The sequence below is a fragment of the Branchiostoma floridae genome, chromosome 8 (assembly GCF_000003815.2).
Source record: "Branchiostoma floridae strain S238N-H82 chromosome 8, Bfl_VNyyK, whole genome shotgun sequence".
In the NCBI taxonomy this organism is placed as follows: domain Eukaryota; kingdom Metazoa; phylum Chordata; class Leptocardii; order Amphioxiformes; family Branchiostomatidae; genus Branchiostoma; species Branchiostoma floridae.
Genome location: NC_049986.1, coordinates 5,723,019 through 5,739,869, shown reverse-complemented (window position 1 = coordinate 5,739,869; position 16,851 = coordinate 5,723,019). Strand labels below are relative to the sequence as shown.

The following is a 16,851-nucleotide window of genomic DNA, read 5'->3' as shown; positions in this document are numbered from 1 at the left end:
CATATGCACACACTCATCTTACACACACATACACAAACACACACACTCATACAAAGACCTCAGACTTACATGTATGTCTAGTATATGATACAATTTACAAATTGAATACAACATGTAGAACCGACCATTACTAAATATGCAGAATATTATAGCTGACAAGCCTAAAGGGGGGTTACTGAGAGATCGTGACTCAAACAAAACCAAAGGTCTTTGTAAAGCCATCTCTGATTGGTAGATACGTGCTGATACCACAAATTAATCATGTTCCAAAGAAAAACAAAACGTAGCAGAGTTTGATATAAACATCGAAACATCATGCGCTAGTCGTGATGTCACCTTTTGAATAGGCATTTCCCTGATTGTCTGGCTGTATCTCATGCGTATGTATGCAAAACGACGCAGTCATTTTCGTCCCTATAGTTTTCTATTGCGGATGTGGTGGACTTGCACCATGATATTTTCTCGATTTAAGGGAAGTGTGGTCGTCTTTCGACCCTAAGTTTTGAGAGGCACAAATCGCAACTAGGTGAGGTGTTCGAAAGATGGGGACTCATCCAATGGACAAGAAAGCTGAGACTTGGAGAAGAAAGGTAAGGCAATTTTTCTGTCTCATCTAATCGTCTTGCCACACCCTTATTTCTTCTGCCGTTAAAAACTGTCCAAATTTGATGCATTTTTCAGCTGATTCAGTCCAAATATCCCATGCAATGGTTTATAAAATTTATCAATCTTGTCTTACAATGTTAGAAAATGCTTTATTGCCTGTAGGGATTAAAAAGGATTTTTTTTTGCCTTTTGTTAACGGACGGCCATTGGTCAGACTATGTCTGAGAGTCCTTTGCAATTGTTCCTAGTGTTTACAATGTTATCAATTTGAGATTTTTAAAAGATCCTTTTGCTGGAAGAATAGAATTTCCAAAGATGTATTCAGTGATGGTTTCACCCTTTCTTCACTAGCATTAGAAAATACAAAACCTAGACACATTTCTGATCAGATTGTGTCTAAACTATAGGGCTGGGTACCGGTACAGAAAATTCAGGTCCAGGTCCGGTTCAGGTCCAGAGGATCAGGTCCAGGTCCGGACCTGAACCTGGACCTGATTCAGTATGATTCATACCAATGGTTCATTTCACTACAAATAGATCTGTTTGGTGGAGTATTAGACTTACACTGGCGTTTTAAAATCCTTCAACACTAACTGCACCTGTGCGATTGGCTGTAAAACTTGGTAGAAATTACTATAAACTCTACTTCTACTTCACTCTTGTTATTTTCTTCCACCTACAAGCGCCAAAACGTGTGAATGCCTGATAAAATAAGCTGTTGATTTTCTAATCGGTCCAACATCCGGTCCACCTAATTTTTTCAGGTCCGGTTTTTCTGTACCGGTCCAATAAGAAAAACCGGTTTTGTACCGGTACGCTGTACCGATACCCAGCCCTAGTCTAAACATATGTCTAGAAATGTTATAGGCATATGTGCTATGATATATAAATCTGCAGTATATGTACAACAAATTCGTGCTCAAAACTCTCATGTCTAGCCGAATTCGAACGTTGTTCGATGATGCTCAATCTGACATAATTCAAACCGAACCCGCATTCTGTTTGGGCCATCTGCAGTCAATGTCTGGTTTTCACTGTAAACCAGTGCTCATGCAGCCATTACAAATGTTCCATTTAAAATGTTACAGACAAATGGGGAAACGGGAGGCCGTGGCAGCCCGAGGATTTGTTTGTAGAATTCACCATTGTTCAAAATATGTACAATCTACACAAACCTTCTAAAGATCCCTGACATGCACCAAAAAGTAGTTACTCAAGCAACTGGATATGGTTTTGTCTTCATACATGTATTGTCTTCAGCTTGATTTTGCCTTACCTTTGTTTTCTTTGGAATCCAAATTGTCTTCAGTCTGAATTGTCTTACAACGTTTCCTATTGGACATCTGAAATTGTCTTCATTCATAGTTAGAGTATAAAAGACCTGTTTCTTCCAGATCACTTCAGTGTCGCTGACGAAAACTGGTGGATTCCAGTTGAAACGTCTGACCGTTTCCAAAACCATATCCAGTTGCTTGAGTAACTACTTTTTGGTGTATCTTATTACCTGGATGTCTAACCTACATCGACGTACATTTTGTATCCCTGACATGAACTGGAGACAAAGTAGACTGTTGTGACAGTGTGCTGTCGTTTTGAAGTCTAGGTAGTATAATGCCAAGTGCTTTGTCAACTGGCACGGAAGTAAACAGAGCCGTAACATCAAAAGATCTAAGTTCTTTGTCTTGCCTCTCATTTTTTACCCAAATAACTTCTTACCTGACAAAGGTGTCAGAGAGACATCAAAATGTAAGCAATGTAAGTTACTTCTTTGTACTCTGTGATATTTTAGATGGCAGGTGGATGGCTGTTGGTCGTGTTGGGCCTGTGTTTGGCCATAGCTCCATCGTGTGCTGGTGAAAGTGGCGGCTACAGCCTACAGCTAGGCCTGACGCTCACACAGGGGTACTTCCCAAACAACACCTACATCGGTGAGTGCACAATGTCTCCGCCCTAATTGGAAATGCATTTAAGTTTGCAGGGACTTAATCTTGTTGTAACGGAAAAAAAGTACTCTCCAAGCAGAGGTTAGGCTCAGGCTGTTTTTCAACTTTTTTTTCAGTCGTTTTTATCGGGCTTTCTATTTTGTCATTTTTCTTGAAGTACGCCAGCCAAACTTAGGTTTTGACACAGCAAGATATAAAAAAAAATAGAAAGCCCGATAAAAAGACTAAAAAAAACGTTAAAAAAACAGCCGGAGCCTAACCTCTGCTTGGAGAGTAGAAAAAAAGGACTTTTCACGGTTATGCACCATGCACTGTAGTCTCTTAACTGCCATAGAAAAACGTTCGCGGGGGGGCTTTATGTTTGCGGTGAAGTGGCCACCGCAAAAACAGCAAACATTAAACCACCGCAAAAGTTTTTGCATTTTATAGTATTTCGATTCAATTGACAGTTTCAACATTGCAGACACACACACCACTTTGTTCTGTCACAAAGAAATTGTAGCCTGAAAGACAATTCCATTTTACGTGTCTGTTTCAAATGGCCAGTAAACAGCACTTTGGGTTGTCCCTGTTGCTCAAGTGGTATTCAAATTATATGATTAGGGCATCTCGGTTGGGGCTGCACCAGGTCCTTTATTTTGGGAGGGACGTGAAATAGGGGTTAAGTGTTTGAGGAGAAACATGTACCTTGACGAAAGCAGAAGCAACTCGTACGCTTGCTCAGCCAAATACGATTGCGTGGTACAACTTGCCAACCGGGTATTTCGAAACCATATTCTGTGTATACTTTTTTGGTGCCCAAAGTATAATCATTCATATACATTGTAATTAATCAGTTATTACTAACAAGTACTTTGTATGCATGTGCAGTCAAACTGTATTTTTTTTAACATCCACCTTTGCAGAGCGACCACCTGCTTATTGCGTTCACTTAGTGGCTGCTATAGACAGGTTTGAATGTATGATAAAGGAAAAGGCATGACTGTATGATAAAGATTATCATAATTACAATTGTTTGAATCCAGTGAACATCACCCGTGATGGGGGACGTGTAGAGGAGTACAAGGGCTACCGGCATGGCGCTGTTTTCAGCAGGGTCAGTGTGAAGGCTATCGATGGGGAGAACATGCCTGTGGGCACCTTCGTGGAACTGCTCTACAGCTCCATGAGGACCTGCACAGAAATGAGCAGAACCGGGGTGAGTCCTAGCCTGATTAAATGTCACATGTAGCAGCCCACCCAACATTCGCCGGCCTCATAGAGCCCCACAGCAGTTACAGCCCCAGACAGCAGAGTTTGTGTTACAGCCCTGGACAGCAGGGTTTGTGTTACAGCCCCGGACAGCAGGGTTTGTGTTACAGCACCAGACAGCAGAGTTTGTGTTACAGCCCTGGACAGCAGGGTTTGTGTTACAGCCCTGGACAGCAGGGTTTGTGTTACAGCCCTGGACAGCAGAGTTTGTATTATAGCCCTGGACAGCAGGGTTTGTGTTATAGCCCTGGACAGCAGGGTTTGTGTTACAGACCTGGACAGAAGGGTTTGTGTTACAGCCCTGGACAGCAGGGTTTCAGTGTTACAGCCCTGGACAGCAGGGTTTGTGTTACAGCCCTGGACAGCAGAGTTTGTGTTACAGCCCTCCAGGACAGCAGAGTTTGTGTCACAGCCCTGGACAGCAGGGTTTGTGTTACAGCCCTGGACAGCAGGGTTTGTGTAACACTGCCTAGGTTAGTCCTAAATTGGATAGGGACAGTCCTTTGAAATCTGTTCCAACCACACCTTTACAATGTGTATGTTCCAATGCCCACATGTTCCATATGCTGTGACACCCCTATATGAATGGCCACCCCGTGTTTAGACTGTACATTATAACGCTCCCGGCTCGTTCTCATTTAAATGTCGAAATGCTGTCTCCTGACTTTACGCCTTGATATGGAGCAAATTATAGACAAAAACACTGGTTCCTTCATTTTTCCATAACCCCAGTAATGTTTTACAAAAGATGCACCACAACATTCGTATTGGTTGATGGCTTAGAAGGTTATTATAGCCACGGGTAGGATTTCACACCCTAAAAAATGGCTGTCGCCTGAGAAGAAACGAAGAATTCAAATAGTAGCCAAAAATGTAACAATTCAGTTCCCAGAATAGTTGTTCGGCAGGTGAAACCAGCTACCAAGGCCAGATCACGTCAGATCGCTCCTGTCACTGATCTTGGAGGCTGTGTGAGGTGGTTTATGCCTGTCGCCAGATTCTGTAACAAACGTTACCACCACGAGTACGATTATTGCCACGGTTTTATTATCCACGTTTACGGCTAGAAATGGCCGTTTTTGTGACGCTGTAGAGTTTTTCTGGCTTCCTAAAGAAACAAGAAAGGGTTGTTGACTATTATTTGTATCCCACCTTACTTAACAAAATGTTGTACAGAAATGACTGTAACAAACGTTACCATCGTTCGATGCTGTCTAAGCTTTCTATTTGACCTGGTGTAAAAAAGCTGCCCACTTTGCAAATGTCCCTTGGGATATCCACATATACCTAAATGATGTAGTCAATTAGGTAAGTCCTTTAGAAGAAAACAGGGTAAAGTCTACTGTTGTAACAAACGTTACCGGTAACGTTACCGGTAACGTTTGTTACCTGCCCTGTAATGTATTACCAATGGGACCGAAAATAATAAGTTGCCATTTTTTGGCTATGGTTAAAAGAGGAATTTCCCTAAACAACTAGGTAGTTTTCACTGAAAATAAAGTCGATTTATTTTTCGACCAAAAAATGCCATTTTCGACATTTCAATGAGAATGAGTGTCCCATGTTATGGGACCTCTATATGTTAGGGTTAAGGTTATAGGCTTAGGGTTAGGGATATGGCTTGAGGGTGTCTACACATAGAGGTGTCAGAACATAGATGTGGGATATCAGAACATAGGGGTGTCAGAACATGGGGGTGTCAGAACATAGGAGTGTCTGAACATAGGGGTGTCTGAACATAGGGGTGTCTGAACATAGACGTGGGATATCAGAACATAGGGGTGTCAGAACATAGGGGTGTCTGAACATAGGGGTGTTAGAATACATGTATATAGGTTAGAGGTGTCAGAACACATGTGCAGACGGGCAGAACATACATGTTAGAACATAGAGCGTACAGGTGCCAGAACATAGGAGTGTCCAAACAAAGGCATACAGGCAAAATTTAATTTGAACTGCTTTCTTCATTAGTTTGTATATTGCTTACAACGTCGCTATGTCATTGTCCGCTTCCATGAAAAACACCATTGTAGAATGCATTTGAGCAACATTCTCCTGACAGATGATTGGCTAACAGTTTCACTAGTACGCACACTATAAGGTCTATCTCTCCTTCACTTATAACACTTGTATGTCTCTATTTCTGCACGATTTTTACAGGCACAAGTTCTGGAGGGAACGGACTGTCCTAACCTACTGTTCCCCCTGACCCTCACATGGAAGGCTCCAATGTGGGACGTCGGAAAAATAAACTTCATGTGAGTTTTGTTTGTATTGTATACCCGGTAATTGTAATAAGGAAAATACTTGGTGTAACGTATCAGGTTTGTAATGAAGTGTACAAGATCCATATTCGGACGTACAGTGAAACCTGTATTAGCGGCCACCTTTGCATAGCAGCCACCTGGCCATAGTGGCCACTTTTTGTCGGTGCCTTGGATTCATAATGATTAAGAAATAGGCTTAGCAGCCACCTGTCCAACGCGGCCACAGCCACACGATTTCCGGTCCCGTTGATACAGAAACACTGCCTATTGCAACCATACTGCAGCCTTATGTCACCCTGCACCGAGTTTGAAATAATTGTAGTTTGCGAGGATTTGGAGTTCCTGACAGGGTCATTTTGGCAGTAGCAGAAGGTATGCATGCCATGAGCATTAAAGTGCAAGTCTTTGTCGGTGAATTTACCAATCGAGACAATGTTACTTGGTAAGAAAGATTGGGGGGAACTGAAATCATGTGTAGCTTGCTCATGGTCAATTGATCAACATTTTCTCTATAGAGGCCACCTGTCTATAGTGGCCATATTTCTCCAGTCCCTTGAGTGGCCGCTATAGACAGGTTTGACTGTACATTTGTATTAATTTGATCCTCTCACAGGATGGCCCCCGCTTATATTTTATTGAAATTGCAAAGGCAAGACAATACAGACCCCTTTTGAAAATCTGCTGCATTCTTTTATGTGCTTGAGGTGTGGCTGTCCCCAAACCTCGAATCAACATTTTGTATCTCAGAAGTTAGGAATTTCACATTCTTGTAAAATGCTTAATATCCACTAAGGACACAATATTAGGAAATATCAGAAGATCTGTTTGGGTTTTGGACCAGCCAAACACCATTCTATTACACCGGGTCCCTCTGACTCTGCAGTAGTTACATGTACTTTATTTCTAACTCTACACCAGAGTTGTAGCCAGCACCCGTCCCTCCGTCCTTTGACGGAATTTTGAAGCTGGGGACAGAAAAAATTTTTGCCCATTCCGTCCTCTGTGACGGACAAAAATTGATAATGTGAAGATACGATAAAACCCGTAATTTTTTCACCAAAACTGAAGCCATTGAACAGCTTAGTCTACTAGCAAAATCTACACCTCAAAATGCAGGAAATAGGGTTTAAGAGGGTCTAGATTTCAAAATTTTCAGGGGAACATGCCTGGAACCCCCCCCCCCCCCTAGAAATGTCGTGCAACCTCTTGCACCTTGGGTGCTTGATAGGATTCCAAATCGAGGGGACGGAAAATAATTTCAGGCTGGCTACAACCCTGCTTTACACTCTGACAGGTAAAAATGAGTAAGTTATCTTTGGTTAGGGACATCCTCTTCATGGGATGTAACGCTGTAGAGGTACTGGGTTTGAGGAGAGCCAGCCGTCGTGTAATGTGCTATCATAAGTAAATATGTAGAGAGGTTACACTATATTCCAAGTAAATATGTAGAGAGGTTACACTATATTCCATGTAACTCTACAGAGTCTCTTTTCTCTTCTTAAACATGGGTAGAAAAATTTAGAGAGGTTTTTAAAAATTATTACATTGTGGGTTTTAGATGCCATGATAAACATGAACATTTCGTCCTTCGTTAATCCCAGCAAAAAACGTAGGTGCACAGCACCAATTTTGTATGACACACGCAGTACACGTAGGGATGTATACCGATACAGTGTACCGATACAGTACCGGTACAATCAATTAGGTACAGATACAAAAATACTGGAACCCTGGTGTACCGTACTGGACCTGTATCTAATTAGTGCCAGCCAGGCAGGATAACAGGTCAGGAGATGGCCACTTTGACAGATAAAATTACTGTGAAATCACCATAGCAGTCTCTGAGCCCCAGTGAGGGAAAAACAACAAGGGTCAAATTTTTGTTGCATCATGTGTCTACCATAATTAACACGTTTTTATTGGTTCAAACATGCTTCTACCCTTTTTAATACATTTCGTGCCGTTGTAACATATCATTATATAATATTATGATATAATATTCAATGCCATGCATTTAGGTCCGGACTCATTAGGTCCGGACCTGTACCTAAACCTCTGGATTCGAATCTGGACCTGTACCTAAACGTGGGTTTAGGTACGCATCCCTAAGTACACGTATTTCAATCTCTGCTAAATAGTATCAGACACACATAACAAAACAAATGGTGTGTGGCATTGTGCCAACCCAGCTGTGTAATGTTCCTCAATCAGCCAATTGAACCATTAACCAGGTAATTGCCAAGTACAGTTACTGTAATAGATTATGTAACATCCATTGGCATAATACCGGCAGTAATACTTATACCGGCAAATGACATAAACGATACATGGAAGAAGTGGCAAAGGTAAGCTGTAACAGCAACATGTAACTGGAGAAAATGATGCGTTGATCTGAAACTGAAACTGAAACTGATCATTTGCCAAATTAGTATTGCTTGAGAAATTGCAGTAAACCTGCCGGTATTATGCCAATGGATGTTATCTGTGTCCTTTTTTGTGTGAGTGGCTCAAACCTTACTGCCTGGTCTCCAGGTTGAAATCTTGGAAAGGTGATGTACATGTAGTTACCATTCCTGTTAACGATAGTTCCCCTTTATCCATGCAGTAACCTATATCCGTTGTTTTTGAAAACAGGTGGTTCAGGGGTATTACTCTGAATAAAATAGATTTTAAGAAATAAAGTGAAAATAATAAGGCTTAGCAATGCCAGTACATTTTCTGTCAGTGGGGTATCGGAGTCTTAGTTCTCATAAAACAGAAAAAAATATCCTCACATGTCCAACACAAGTGATTTTTCTGATCAAAGATAGAATTCTTACTTTGTTACATGTACAGTCATGCACATGTACACATCTACAATGTAAGCTAAGCCTTATGCACACATTCAAATTGGCTGTTTTTTCCCATAAAAGTTATACATTCAGTAGGTACCCTGTTGTTTCCTTTGAAATCTACTCTGTACTTTCTTCTTGTTGTTTTCCTGTATTTGCTTTCTTCTTTCTTCAGACAACAGTTGACGTGTACAAATTGTCTGGCTTCAGAGAACTACTAGTATGAATATTCATAATTATGGTAGCAACGACTCCAGGAAAATTTGATTACTCATGCTTCTGCTTTATGATAATCAGTCTAGAAGTGTCTTGTTTTTCTAGAATTAGATCTACAGAATATGTGCATTTTGGAAAATGTGAAAGTCACTTTATTCCTGCTTGCTTTAAGTGCATAATTACCAGACCCCGATAGCTATGGCCTCCCGACCTTCTCCAGACCATGTTTTGGGCTTAAGTCCCAATTCCCAACCCAGGGCCTGGCCGGGTAGTTCTCAAAAATGAAAAAAATGATAAACACAGAACCTAGTTATAAACAAAGTTGAGTCATGAGCATAATTTGTGTATATCCCTTGGTGAACACCTTTATTTTTCGTGTCCGCAAACATCCCGGCAAGCCCCGGTTTGGAAATGGGACCTAAAGCCTTACCATAGCCGATCATGGCCTCCCATTCTCCAGACCATGGTTGCAAGCTAAGCCTCTGTTGCCTCAAGATCTTTTAGGCCACACCAATTTAATTTCTTGGTTCACGGATTTTTTCATAAAAAATATGGAGCGAGAGGGCGAAATAAAAATAAAAATAAAAATTGCAAAATGGTTGGGGTAAAGGTAACGGCTAATCCAAAACATAAAGAAAAAAAGTTTTCAGCTTGAAAAAAGTACAAAAACACTATTATTGTACAGTAACAGCACCTGTACCCACACTTTAAGGAGCTTATAATATAAAGGCCAATTTGCTACACCAGAAAGCTGGTGAATGGTTTCATTAATGGTGAAAATCTGCTGAGTGGTAATTTTTATTTTTATTTTTTTTTCCAAAAAATAGGAGCGAGCGAATCCGTGAACCAAGAAATTAAATTGATGTGGCCTTAATCTAAAAAAAAAATTGTTTCATTTCGAAAATCTTCTGTATGTTGCTATTCTCTTCTTAAAATTAGATGAAAGGTTGGAGATCAAGCCAAATACTTTATAATTACAAGCGTAGGACTCTTTCACTAAGAACTGAAAAAATTTCATTATTGTCATCATCTGAGACCCCATGCAGATAATGCAATGTAAAATGCACACACTGTATCCCCCCTACTGTTTCATAAAGTAGCCTTCGCATAAAAAGCCAAACTAGTGACGACATATAGCCATGAATAACCACATAGCCACAGTGATTAACTGATTGTCTGGGCTCTTATGTTGTTTTTATTTATAATGCTTTTCCACGCCATGGGGCAGTATGGTAAAACAGGTATTCCTTGACTCTGAGGTGAAAATCACCTTTTCAAGGTCACAACACCCATACAAGTACAGTCAAACCTGTATTAGCGGCCACAGGGCTCGAAATACTGGGTGCACCCAAATATTTTCATAGGCTTATGTACATTTTGTATGTTGAGATGTCTGTATACTAAGTAAACAACATATTCTTGACATCTAAATGTTAGAAAGATAATAGAATGACTGTCATAGTACTTCCGATTTCTGAAGAGCTCCGTTCAAATTACTAATTTAGTAGGTTTGCAATTAGGTTATTCTGATATTCTACTTTATTTTATGTGGTGCACCCAAAAATATTTTGGTGCACCCAATTTTCTAGGTTGGGTGCACCAGTGCACCTATTCCCAGAAATGAATTTCGAGCCCTGGGCCACCTTTGCATAGCGACCACCTGGCCATTGCGGTTACTTTCTCTCGGTCCCTTGGATTTTTCCCATTGACCTAAGCATTAAGAAATAGTCTATAGCGGCCACCTCTCCAACACGGCCACGGCCACACGATTTCCGGTCCCGTAGATACAGAAATTCAGCCTATTGTGGCCATGTTACAAGGATTTTGAGTTCCCAACAGAGTCATTGTGGCCAATTTAACAACATTGCGCATTGCAATATCAATCATTTTGCGTAAATTTGACTTTGGCATGGTGAGTTGAATTTTGAGAGGATCGAGATAATGTTACTTGGTGAGAAAGATCTGTGTGTACTGAAATCATGCGCATTATTGCACGTGGTCAATTGATTTAGATCAACTTAGTAAATCAAGTGGACAGAGAAGAAATAATCAAATCATTAAAGTCATGCAATACAACTGTGTTACAGTAATATAGGAAAATATACAGTAGTATGATATTATCAACTTGAAGGCTTTGTAGTATTAGGTGCATATGATAACAACTATGTACAAGGCTGTTCTTAACTATACGTTTGGCAAAATCTGTGTGTGTGGGGGGGGGGGGCACACACTTAAAACTATATCTTACATGCACTGACTTGCCTGTTCTGTTATTTTAAATTAGGGCCACAATATCCCCATACAAAAAGGGCCTTTACCAACTGACATCATCTACTGTAGAGCCACTCCCCCTACCGGTAAGTCATTTTCTCTTATTCAAATGCCTAATTTTTTCTTTTCCAAAAAGGCAGTTTTTCCTGATATCAATCTACATTGTAGTTCTGAAGTGATGTATGCCTCGAGGTCAGTCATTTACCCCGATAGTTTGTTTTTGTATTACTCAGATATTGTTACGCACTTTTTCAGGAGAAGAATGCAATCCCTTCAGTGTTGATGAGCGGTATGTACCTGAACAATTCTTATTCTTTTTCAAACCATAAAGCTCTAGGCTAACGCTAGTTCACCTTTATTCTCGGGGTAACCTTTATCCGTTGTATTCATGACTAGGGTATGTAGGGATATCAAGTCGACAGACAGTGGTTTCAAACTGCAAGAAATGCAATTTGGAACCACTGTCCATCGACTTGATATCCCTAAATTTCCTGTTTGTAAGTAAAACGGATATAGATTACCTCGCAAATAATGTTGAACTGTCTAGCGTTTCATGTATATACATGTATGAGTCTTCACAAAAAGTCTTAACTAATTTTTAAAGCAAGGTATCTTTTGAACGGTAACTTGTTTATCTAGATGTGGTAGTTGAAATTGCACATCTATTTGATGGATAACACATTTGTCCAAGAACTCTATATCTTAACCGGTTTTTTTTTTACAATCAGACCATGCCTACTTTGTTGTTGTGCCTGTGAACCAGTCGGTTGCACTGGGTAAGTAACATAATTGTGCTGTTTTTAGACTGAATCATGATTAAAACACAGTTGCACAATTCTACATCATGCTTTGTACATGAACAATCAAACCAGCTGCGACCACCTCTTCTCAGCGACCACTTGGCCATTACGGCCGATTTTTCTTTGTCCTGAAATTTTTCCCTTTGACTTAAGCATTAATCAACCTCTTCACAACGACCACCTGGCCAACGCGACCGCCAAAAATTGGGACCAAATCCCTGCCCACAACGACCGCGTCATTTTCAAATCTTGAGGTGTCATCGATTTTCAATGATAACTAGCGCGATTTTGTGCCAAATTGGCCAGTTTGTGTCGTATTTTGACTACTATTACGATGTTATATTCAAGATAAAGATGGCAGCGGATGCACGTGCGTGCGTTTGCTATTTGCCATTTAACACAACGGAAACCACTTAAAGTATGCATCGGGCATGTTGTGAAAGGATACACTTCTAACCGACCACCTGACCAAATCGACCGCCTTTGCCCGGTCCTCCAGGTGGTCGTCTTGAGCAGGTTTGACTGTACTAGTAGTGGTAATTTTTGTATTCCACATTTCATTATACCTTTTTCATCCCTGAAAATGGAGGTACATGTACCGTTTTTGGTTTGTTTGTTTGTTTGTTTGTTTGTGCAAATTAAGTGACCTTCCGTGCATCTTTCAGTAAAATTCAAATAGCTGCATCCGCCTCATATTGGTGTCCAAATAACTTCAATCTGAAAATGCCCCTAAGAATTTATGTTACAGTAGCAACTCTAGTTCACCTTTATCCGTGAAGTAACCTATATCCGTTGTTTGTAAATACACGGTATCAAGTCGACAGGTAGTGTTTTCAAAGTGAAATATTTTGAAAATGCTGCAATTTCAAATTTTTGTTGGCTTGATATCCCTATAAATGGACTGATTTTGAAAATGAAAGCAACGGATATACGTTACCAGCAGATGTGGCACATGTGCGTATAACTGATTGCAATTTTAAACATTATCAGGTGAACCAGCCACCTTCCACTGTGAGGCCCTGGCCGAGGCTTCGACCCACATCAGCATCACGTGGGCCTTTCACAATGGCAGGGATATCCCCCTGCCGTATCACTCCAGACACAGGCTGGATCCGGACACAAGGGTACGTCAACAGTCCACAATCTTTCACTTCACACCAAAAAGAATACTAATTCCACAATCTCAATCTCATTAAGCCGATTAATTTTTCTCTTCTTAATATGCAGATGATATGCAAAGAAGTCTTTTATTAACATACTTTGGAGGGTGAAGGATAGTACAGGTTGGTGGGAGGTCCTCTAGTTCTAAGGATCTGGAGGGTAAGGATAGTACAAGATGGGGGATAGTACTTCAGTACTAAGGCTAATGAGGGTACAGGATAGTACAGGGTGGGGGGCAGTCCTTCAGTACTCCATCTAGGGAGGGAAGGTATTTCAGTACTATGGGTGAGAAGGGTACAGAATACATGTCCAGACGATGGGGGTACATGATGGGGGAAGTACCTTTGGCACTAGGGCTGGGGAGTGTACAGGATAGTACATGATGGGGAAAGGTCTTTCAGCACCAAAGCTGGGGGGTGCAGGATAGTACATGTACATGATGGGGAAAGGTCTTTCAGCACCAAGGCTGTGGAGTGTACAGGATAGTACATGATGGGGAAAGGTCTTTCAGCACCAAGGCTGGGGGGGGGGGTGGCTCAGGATAGTATACTGCAGGGGAAGGTCCTTCAGCACTAAGGCTGGGGAGGGTACAGGATAGTACATGGTGGGGGATGGTCCTTCAGCACTAAGGCTGGGCAGAATACAGGATAGTACAGAGTGGGGGAAGGTTCTTCAGCACTAAGGCTGGGGAGGGTACAGGATAGTACAGGGTAGGGAAAGACCTTCAGTACTAAGCCTGGGGAGGGTACAGGATAGTACAGGGTAGGGAAAGATCCTTCAGCACTAAGGCTGGGGAGGGTACAGGGTAGGGAAGGACCTTCAGTACTAAGCCTGGGGAGGGTACAGGATAGTACAGGGCAGGCAAAGGTTCTTCCAAGGAGGTTCAGTACTAACTCTGAGGAGGGTACAGGATAGTACATGATGGGGGAAGGTCTTTCAGCACTAAGGCTGGGGAGGGTACAGAATAGTACATGATGGGGGATGGTCTTTCAGCACTAAGACTGGGGAGGGTATAGAATAGTATATTACAGGGTGAAGGAAGGCCATTTAGTACTTTCAGTTTAATATGAGGGGAGGGCTCGAAATGGTACCGAATGGGTGCTGTAATGACATTATCTTGAGCATCATCTTTAGAAAGATTACAAACTGCAGATGTTTAATGGTTGCTTGTTCAAACTTGTCTTGTTGACAGGACCTAACCATCCTGGCTGTGGAGGAAGGTGACCTCGGCAAGTACACCTGCCAGGTCAGCACTGACAACTGGAATACCAAGTACCTACAGCATGCATGGCTCTCCAAATATGGTAAGATAAACAATGCTTAGGCCTAGAGAAAAGTGTTGTGTTTCCTGTTTCCCTACCAACCCTAGAAAAGCCTGCCGACCCTAGACTGCGGAGGGCAGTGGAGTCACATAGCTTCCAGTTAGAATTTTTATTCAGCCTGCTTCCTATTGAAGTAAAAACACTGCTTGTCCTATTTAAGGAAGGATAAATGTATCTTATTATGCACAACATGCAAGTTTGACATTGAAAAGCACTTTTAATTTTGTTGAACTGTATTGTAATATGTCTCACTGGAGTTTTGGCAAACCTAGAAAGAATTACAACAAAAGGATAATTCCTAACTACCAACCCTAATCTTTTCAGGACTTAAACAGGAAATACAACAATTTTTCCTTGGCCTTAACAATTAGCAGTGATGTACATTCCCCAACCACTCCTTAACAAACTTTCTCATCCTTTCAAAACTTGAAAAGGAGAACTGATGTTTGAACTATACGGGTGGGTACCAGTACAGAAATTTCATGATCAGGTATTGGTACCGTATAGGTATGGTATAGGTCCAGGGTATCAGGTCCCAGTCCGGATTTCATTCTTAACAGTCATACTGTGTCATATCTTTCGTAGATATTTTAATCAAAAAATGTTTCATTGAGGTGCCAGATACATCAGATTGAAACAGAATATACCAGTTATCTTTTCCATATACATATCCAACAGGAAGCCAAATTTTCAGCCATAAACTACATTAAAAAATCCCTGAGTGTGCAATTTTACATATGATTCCAGTCTTAGTCTAATTAAATGATTGTAGATTGCACTCTTAGTAGCCTGCCCAACATGAAGGAGCCTCTGGCAGCAAGAGATTGTACAACACATGGTCCCTAGTCAACAGCTATTTTTCCTCATTCCCTTTCAGTGGTTATTCAGATCAAGTTTAAGTCACTGTATTTTATCATGTTCTCACACAGTGAAGCCTAGGATAACCACTAACATGGAAGACCAGGAAGTCAGGAAAGGAGAGCGGATGACGTTGGCATGCCAGGCCACAGGAACACCCCCACCAGCCTACACATGGCTGTACAGAAACGAGGATGTGCGGCAGTTAGGGTCCAGGTACACTGTCCGGGACGGCACCCTGGAGGTCCAACCCATTCAGGTGGAGGATTTTGGGAGGTACACGTGCAGGGCAGAAAACCTTCTGGGCAGAGATGACGCAGGCACTGATCTGGATGTCTTGTGTAAGTTTGAAAGTATCCTTAACTTGGTGGCTATCTAGATTTGGTTGTATTGATTCGATCATTCAAACTAACAGTCTAACAGTTAACTAGATGTAGTTAACTGAATTTCACTGTTTAACAAACCCATACAACTCAGACTGAATCACTATAACAGACGTCTAAAGCAAATACTGCACTAAAATAAAACATTGTATAGCGTTCAAAGCTCATCTGTGTTGATGTAGTACATATTGAAGATTTTCCACTGTCTTACAACACCAAAATTAGCTTTGCTTGAATTTTCATTCGGACTTCCGTCGACCTTCTTCAGGAGTGACGATTTAGTTACTCTGATCACGTGACTTAGAGACACGTGATTCGAGTAACGAATCATAAATGCCTGGCAGACGATGTCGGCCCCCGTCTCTGTTGACTGTCGGCTGATGTGCTCTAATGTAGATGGCCTCCTTTACCCCCCTCGCAAAGTAATCCAGTTCGGTGTCCAATTTTGTACTTTGTCCAAGATGATGAAATGTCCCATTACATACAATTATATACAATTTAGGTAGCAGGTGACACTGGCTGAATCAGAAATTTTGAAAATGAAGAAAGCATTGAATACATGCACAGATGCTGCCTGTAATTTGCCTGTAAGCTGTAGAGACAGGCAAGTTTCAATGAAAACAAGCCGGGTGAGATGTTATAGTTTATGATAATTTGTGTTGCTTTACAGACATTTGCATTTATTTGCATCAATTTACAAATTGTAAGTGTTAACAAACGTTTAAAAAAATTCCCAGTTTCAGGCAACAAAAGTTGTGCCACTTTGGGCCACAATGCCTGTAGGTGCAATTCCCTTTCCCATAATGAACATTATATAATACCTCTAAAGTTAGCTGCTAATAACAATTCGTTTTTTATTCATCTGACTCTCATAGACCCTCCAGAGATCGAGGACCAGAACTATCCCACCCCGAAAAAAGTGTTGAAAGGAACGAAGGACGA

At 41.2% G+C, this 16,851-nt stretch overlaps 2 protein-coding genes across 2 annotated transcripts in view; both read left to right on the top strand.

The window, feature by feature from the left end:
* Positions 1 to 27: 27 nt before the first annotated feature.
* LOC118421151 lies at positions 28 to 6,062 on the top strand. The gene is made up of 4 exons (XM_035828312.1): positions 28 to 590; positions 2,396 to 2,534; positions 3,575 to 3,747; positions 5,961 to 6,062. Exons 1-4 carry the CDS (start codon positions 543 to 545, stop codon positions 6,060 to 6,062), a joined length of 462 nt encoding a protein of 153 aa, XP_035684205.1. The 5' UTR covers positions 28 to 542.
* Positions 6,063 to 12,539: 6,477 nt separating this feature from the next.
* Positions 12,540 to 16,851, top strand: part of LOC118421150 (hemicentin-1-like) — a 53,986-nt gene continuing 49,674 nt past the window's right edge. Inside the window, exons 1-4 of the mRNA XM_035828311.1 lie at positions 12,540 to 12,555; positions 13,176 to 13,309; positions 14,539 to 14,650; positions 15,598 to 15,802. Of these exons, the coding sequence (XP_035684204.1) occupies positions 12,540 to 12,555; positions 13,176 to 13,309; positions 14,539 to 14,650; positions 15,598 to 15,802 (467 nt within the window). The remainder of the gene's footprint in view (positions 12,556 to 13,175; positions 13,310 to 14,538; positions 14,651 to 15,597; positions 15,803 to 16,851) is intronic.

Bases quoted from the DNA above. Each gene is read 5' to 3' on its own strand.
- LOC118421151 (XM_035828312.1), top strand. From the start codon at position 543: ATGGGGACTCATCCAATGGACAAGAAAGCTGAGACTTGGAGAAGAAAG. The intron at 591-2,395 runs GTAAGGCAATTT...GTGATATTTTAG, and splicing joins CTGAGACTTGGAGAAGAAAG to ATGGCAGGTGGATGGCTGTT. The intron at 2,535-3,574 runs GTGAGTGCACAA...GTTTGAATCCAG, and splicing joins CCCAAACAACACCTACATCG to TGAACATCACCCGTGATGGG.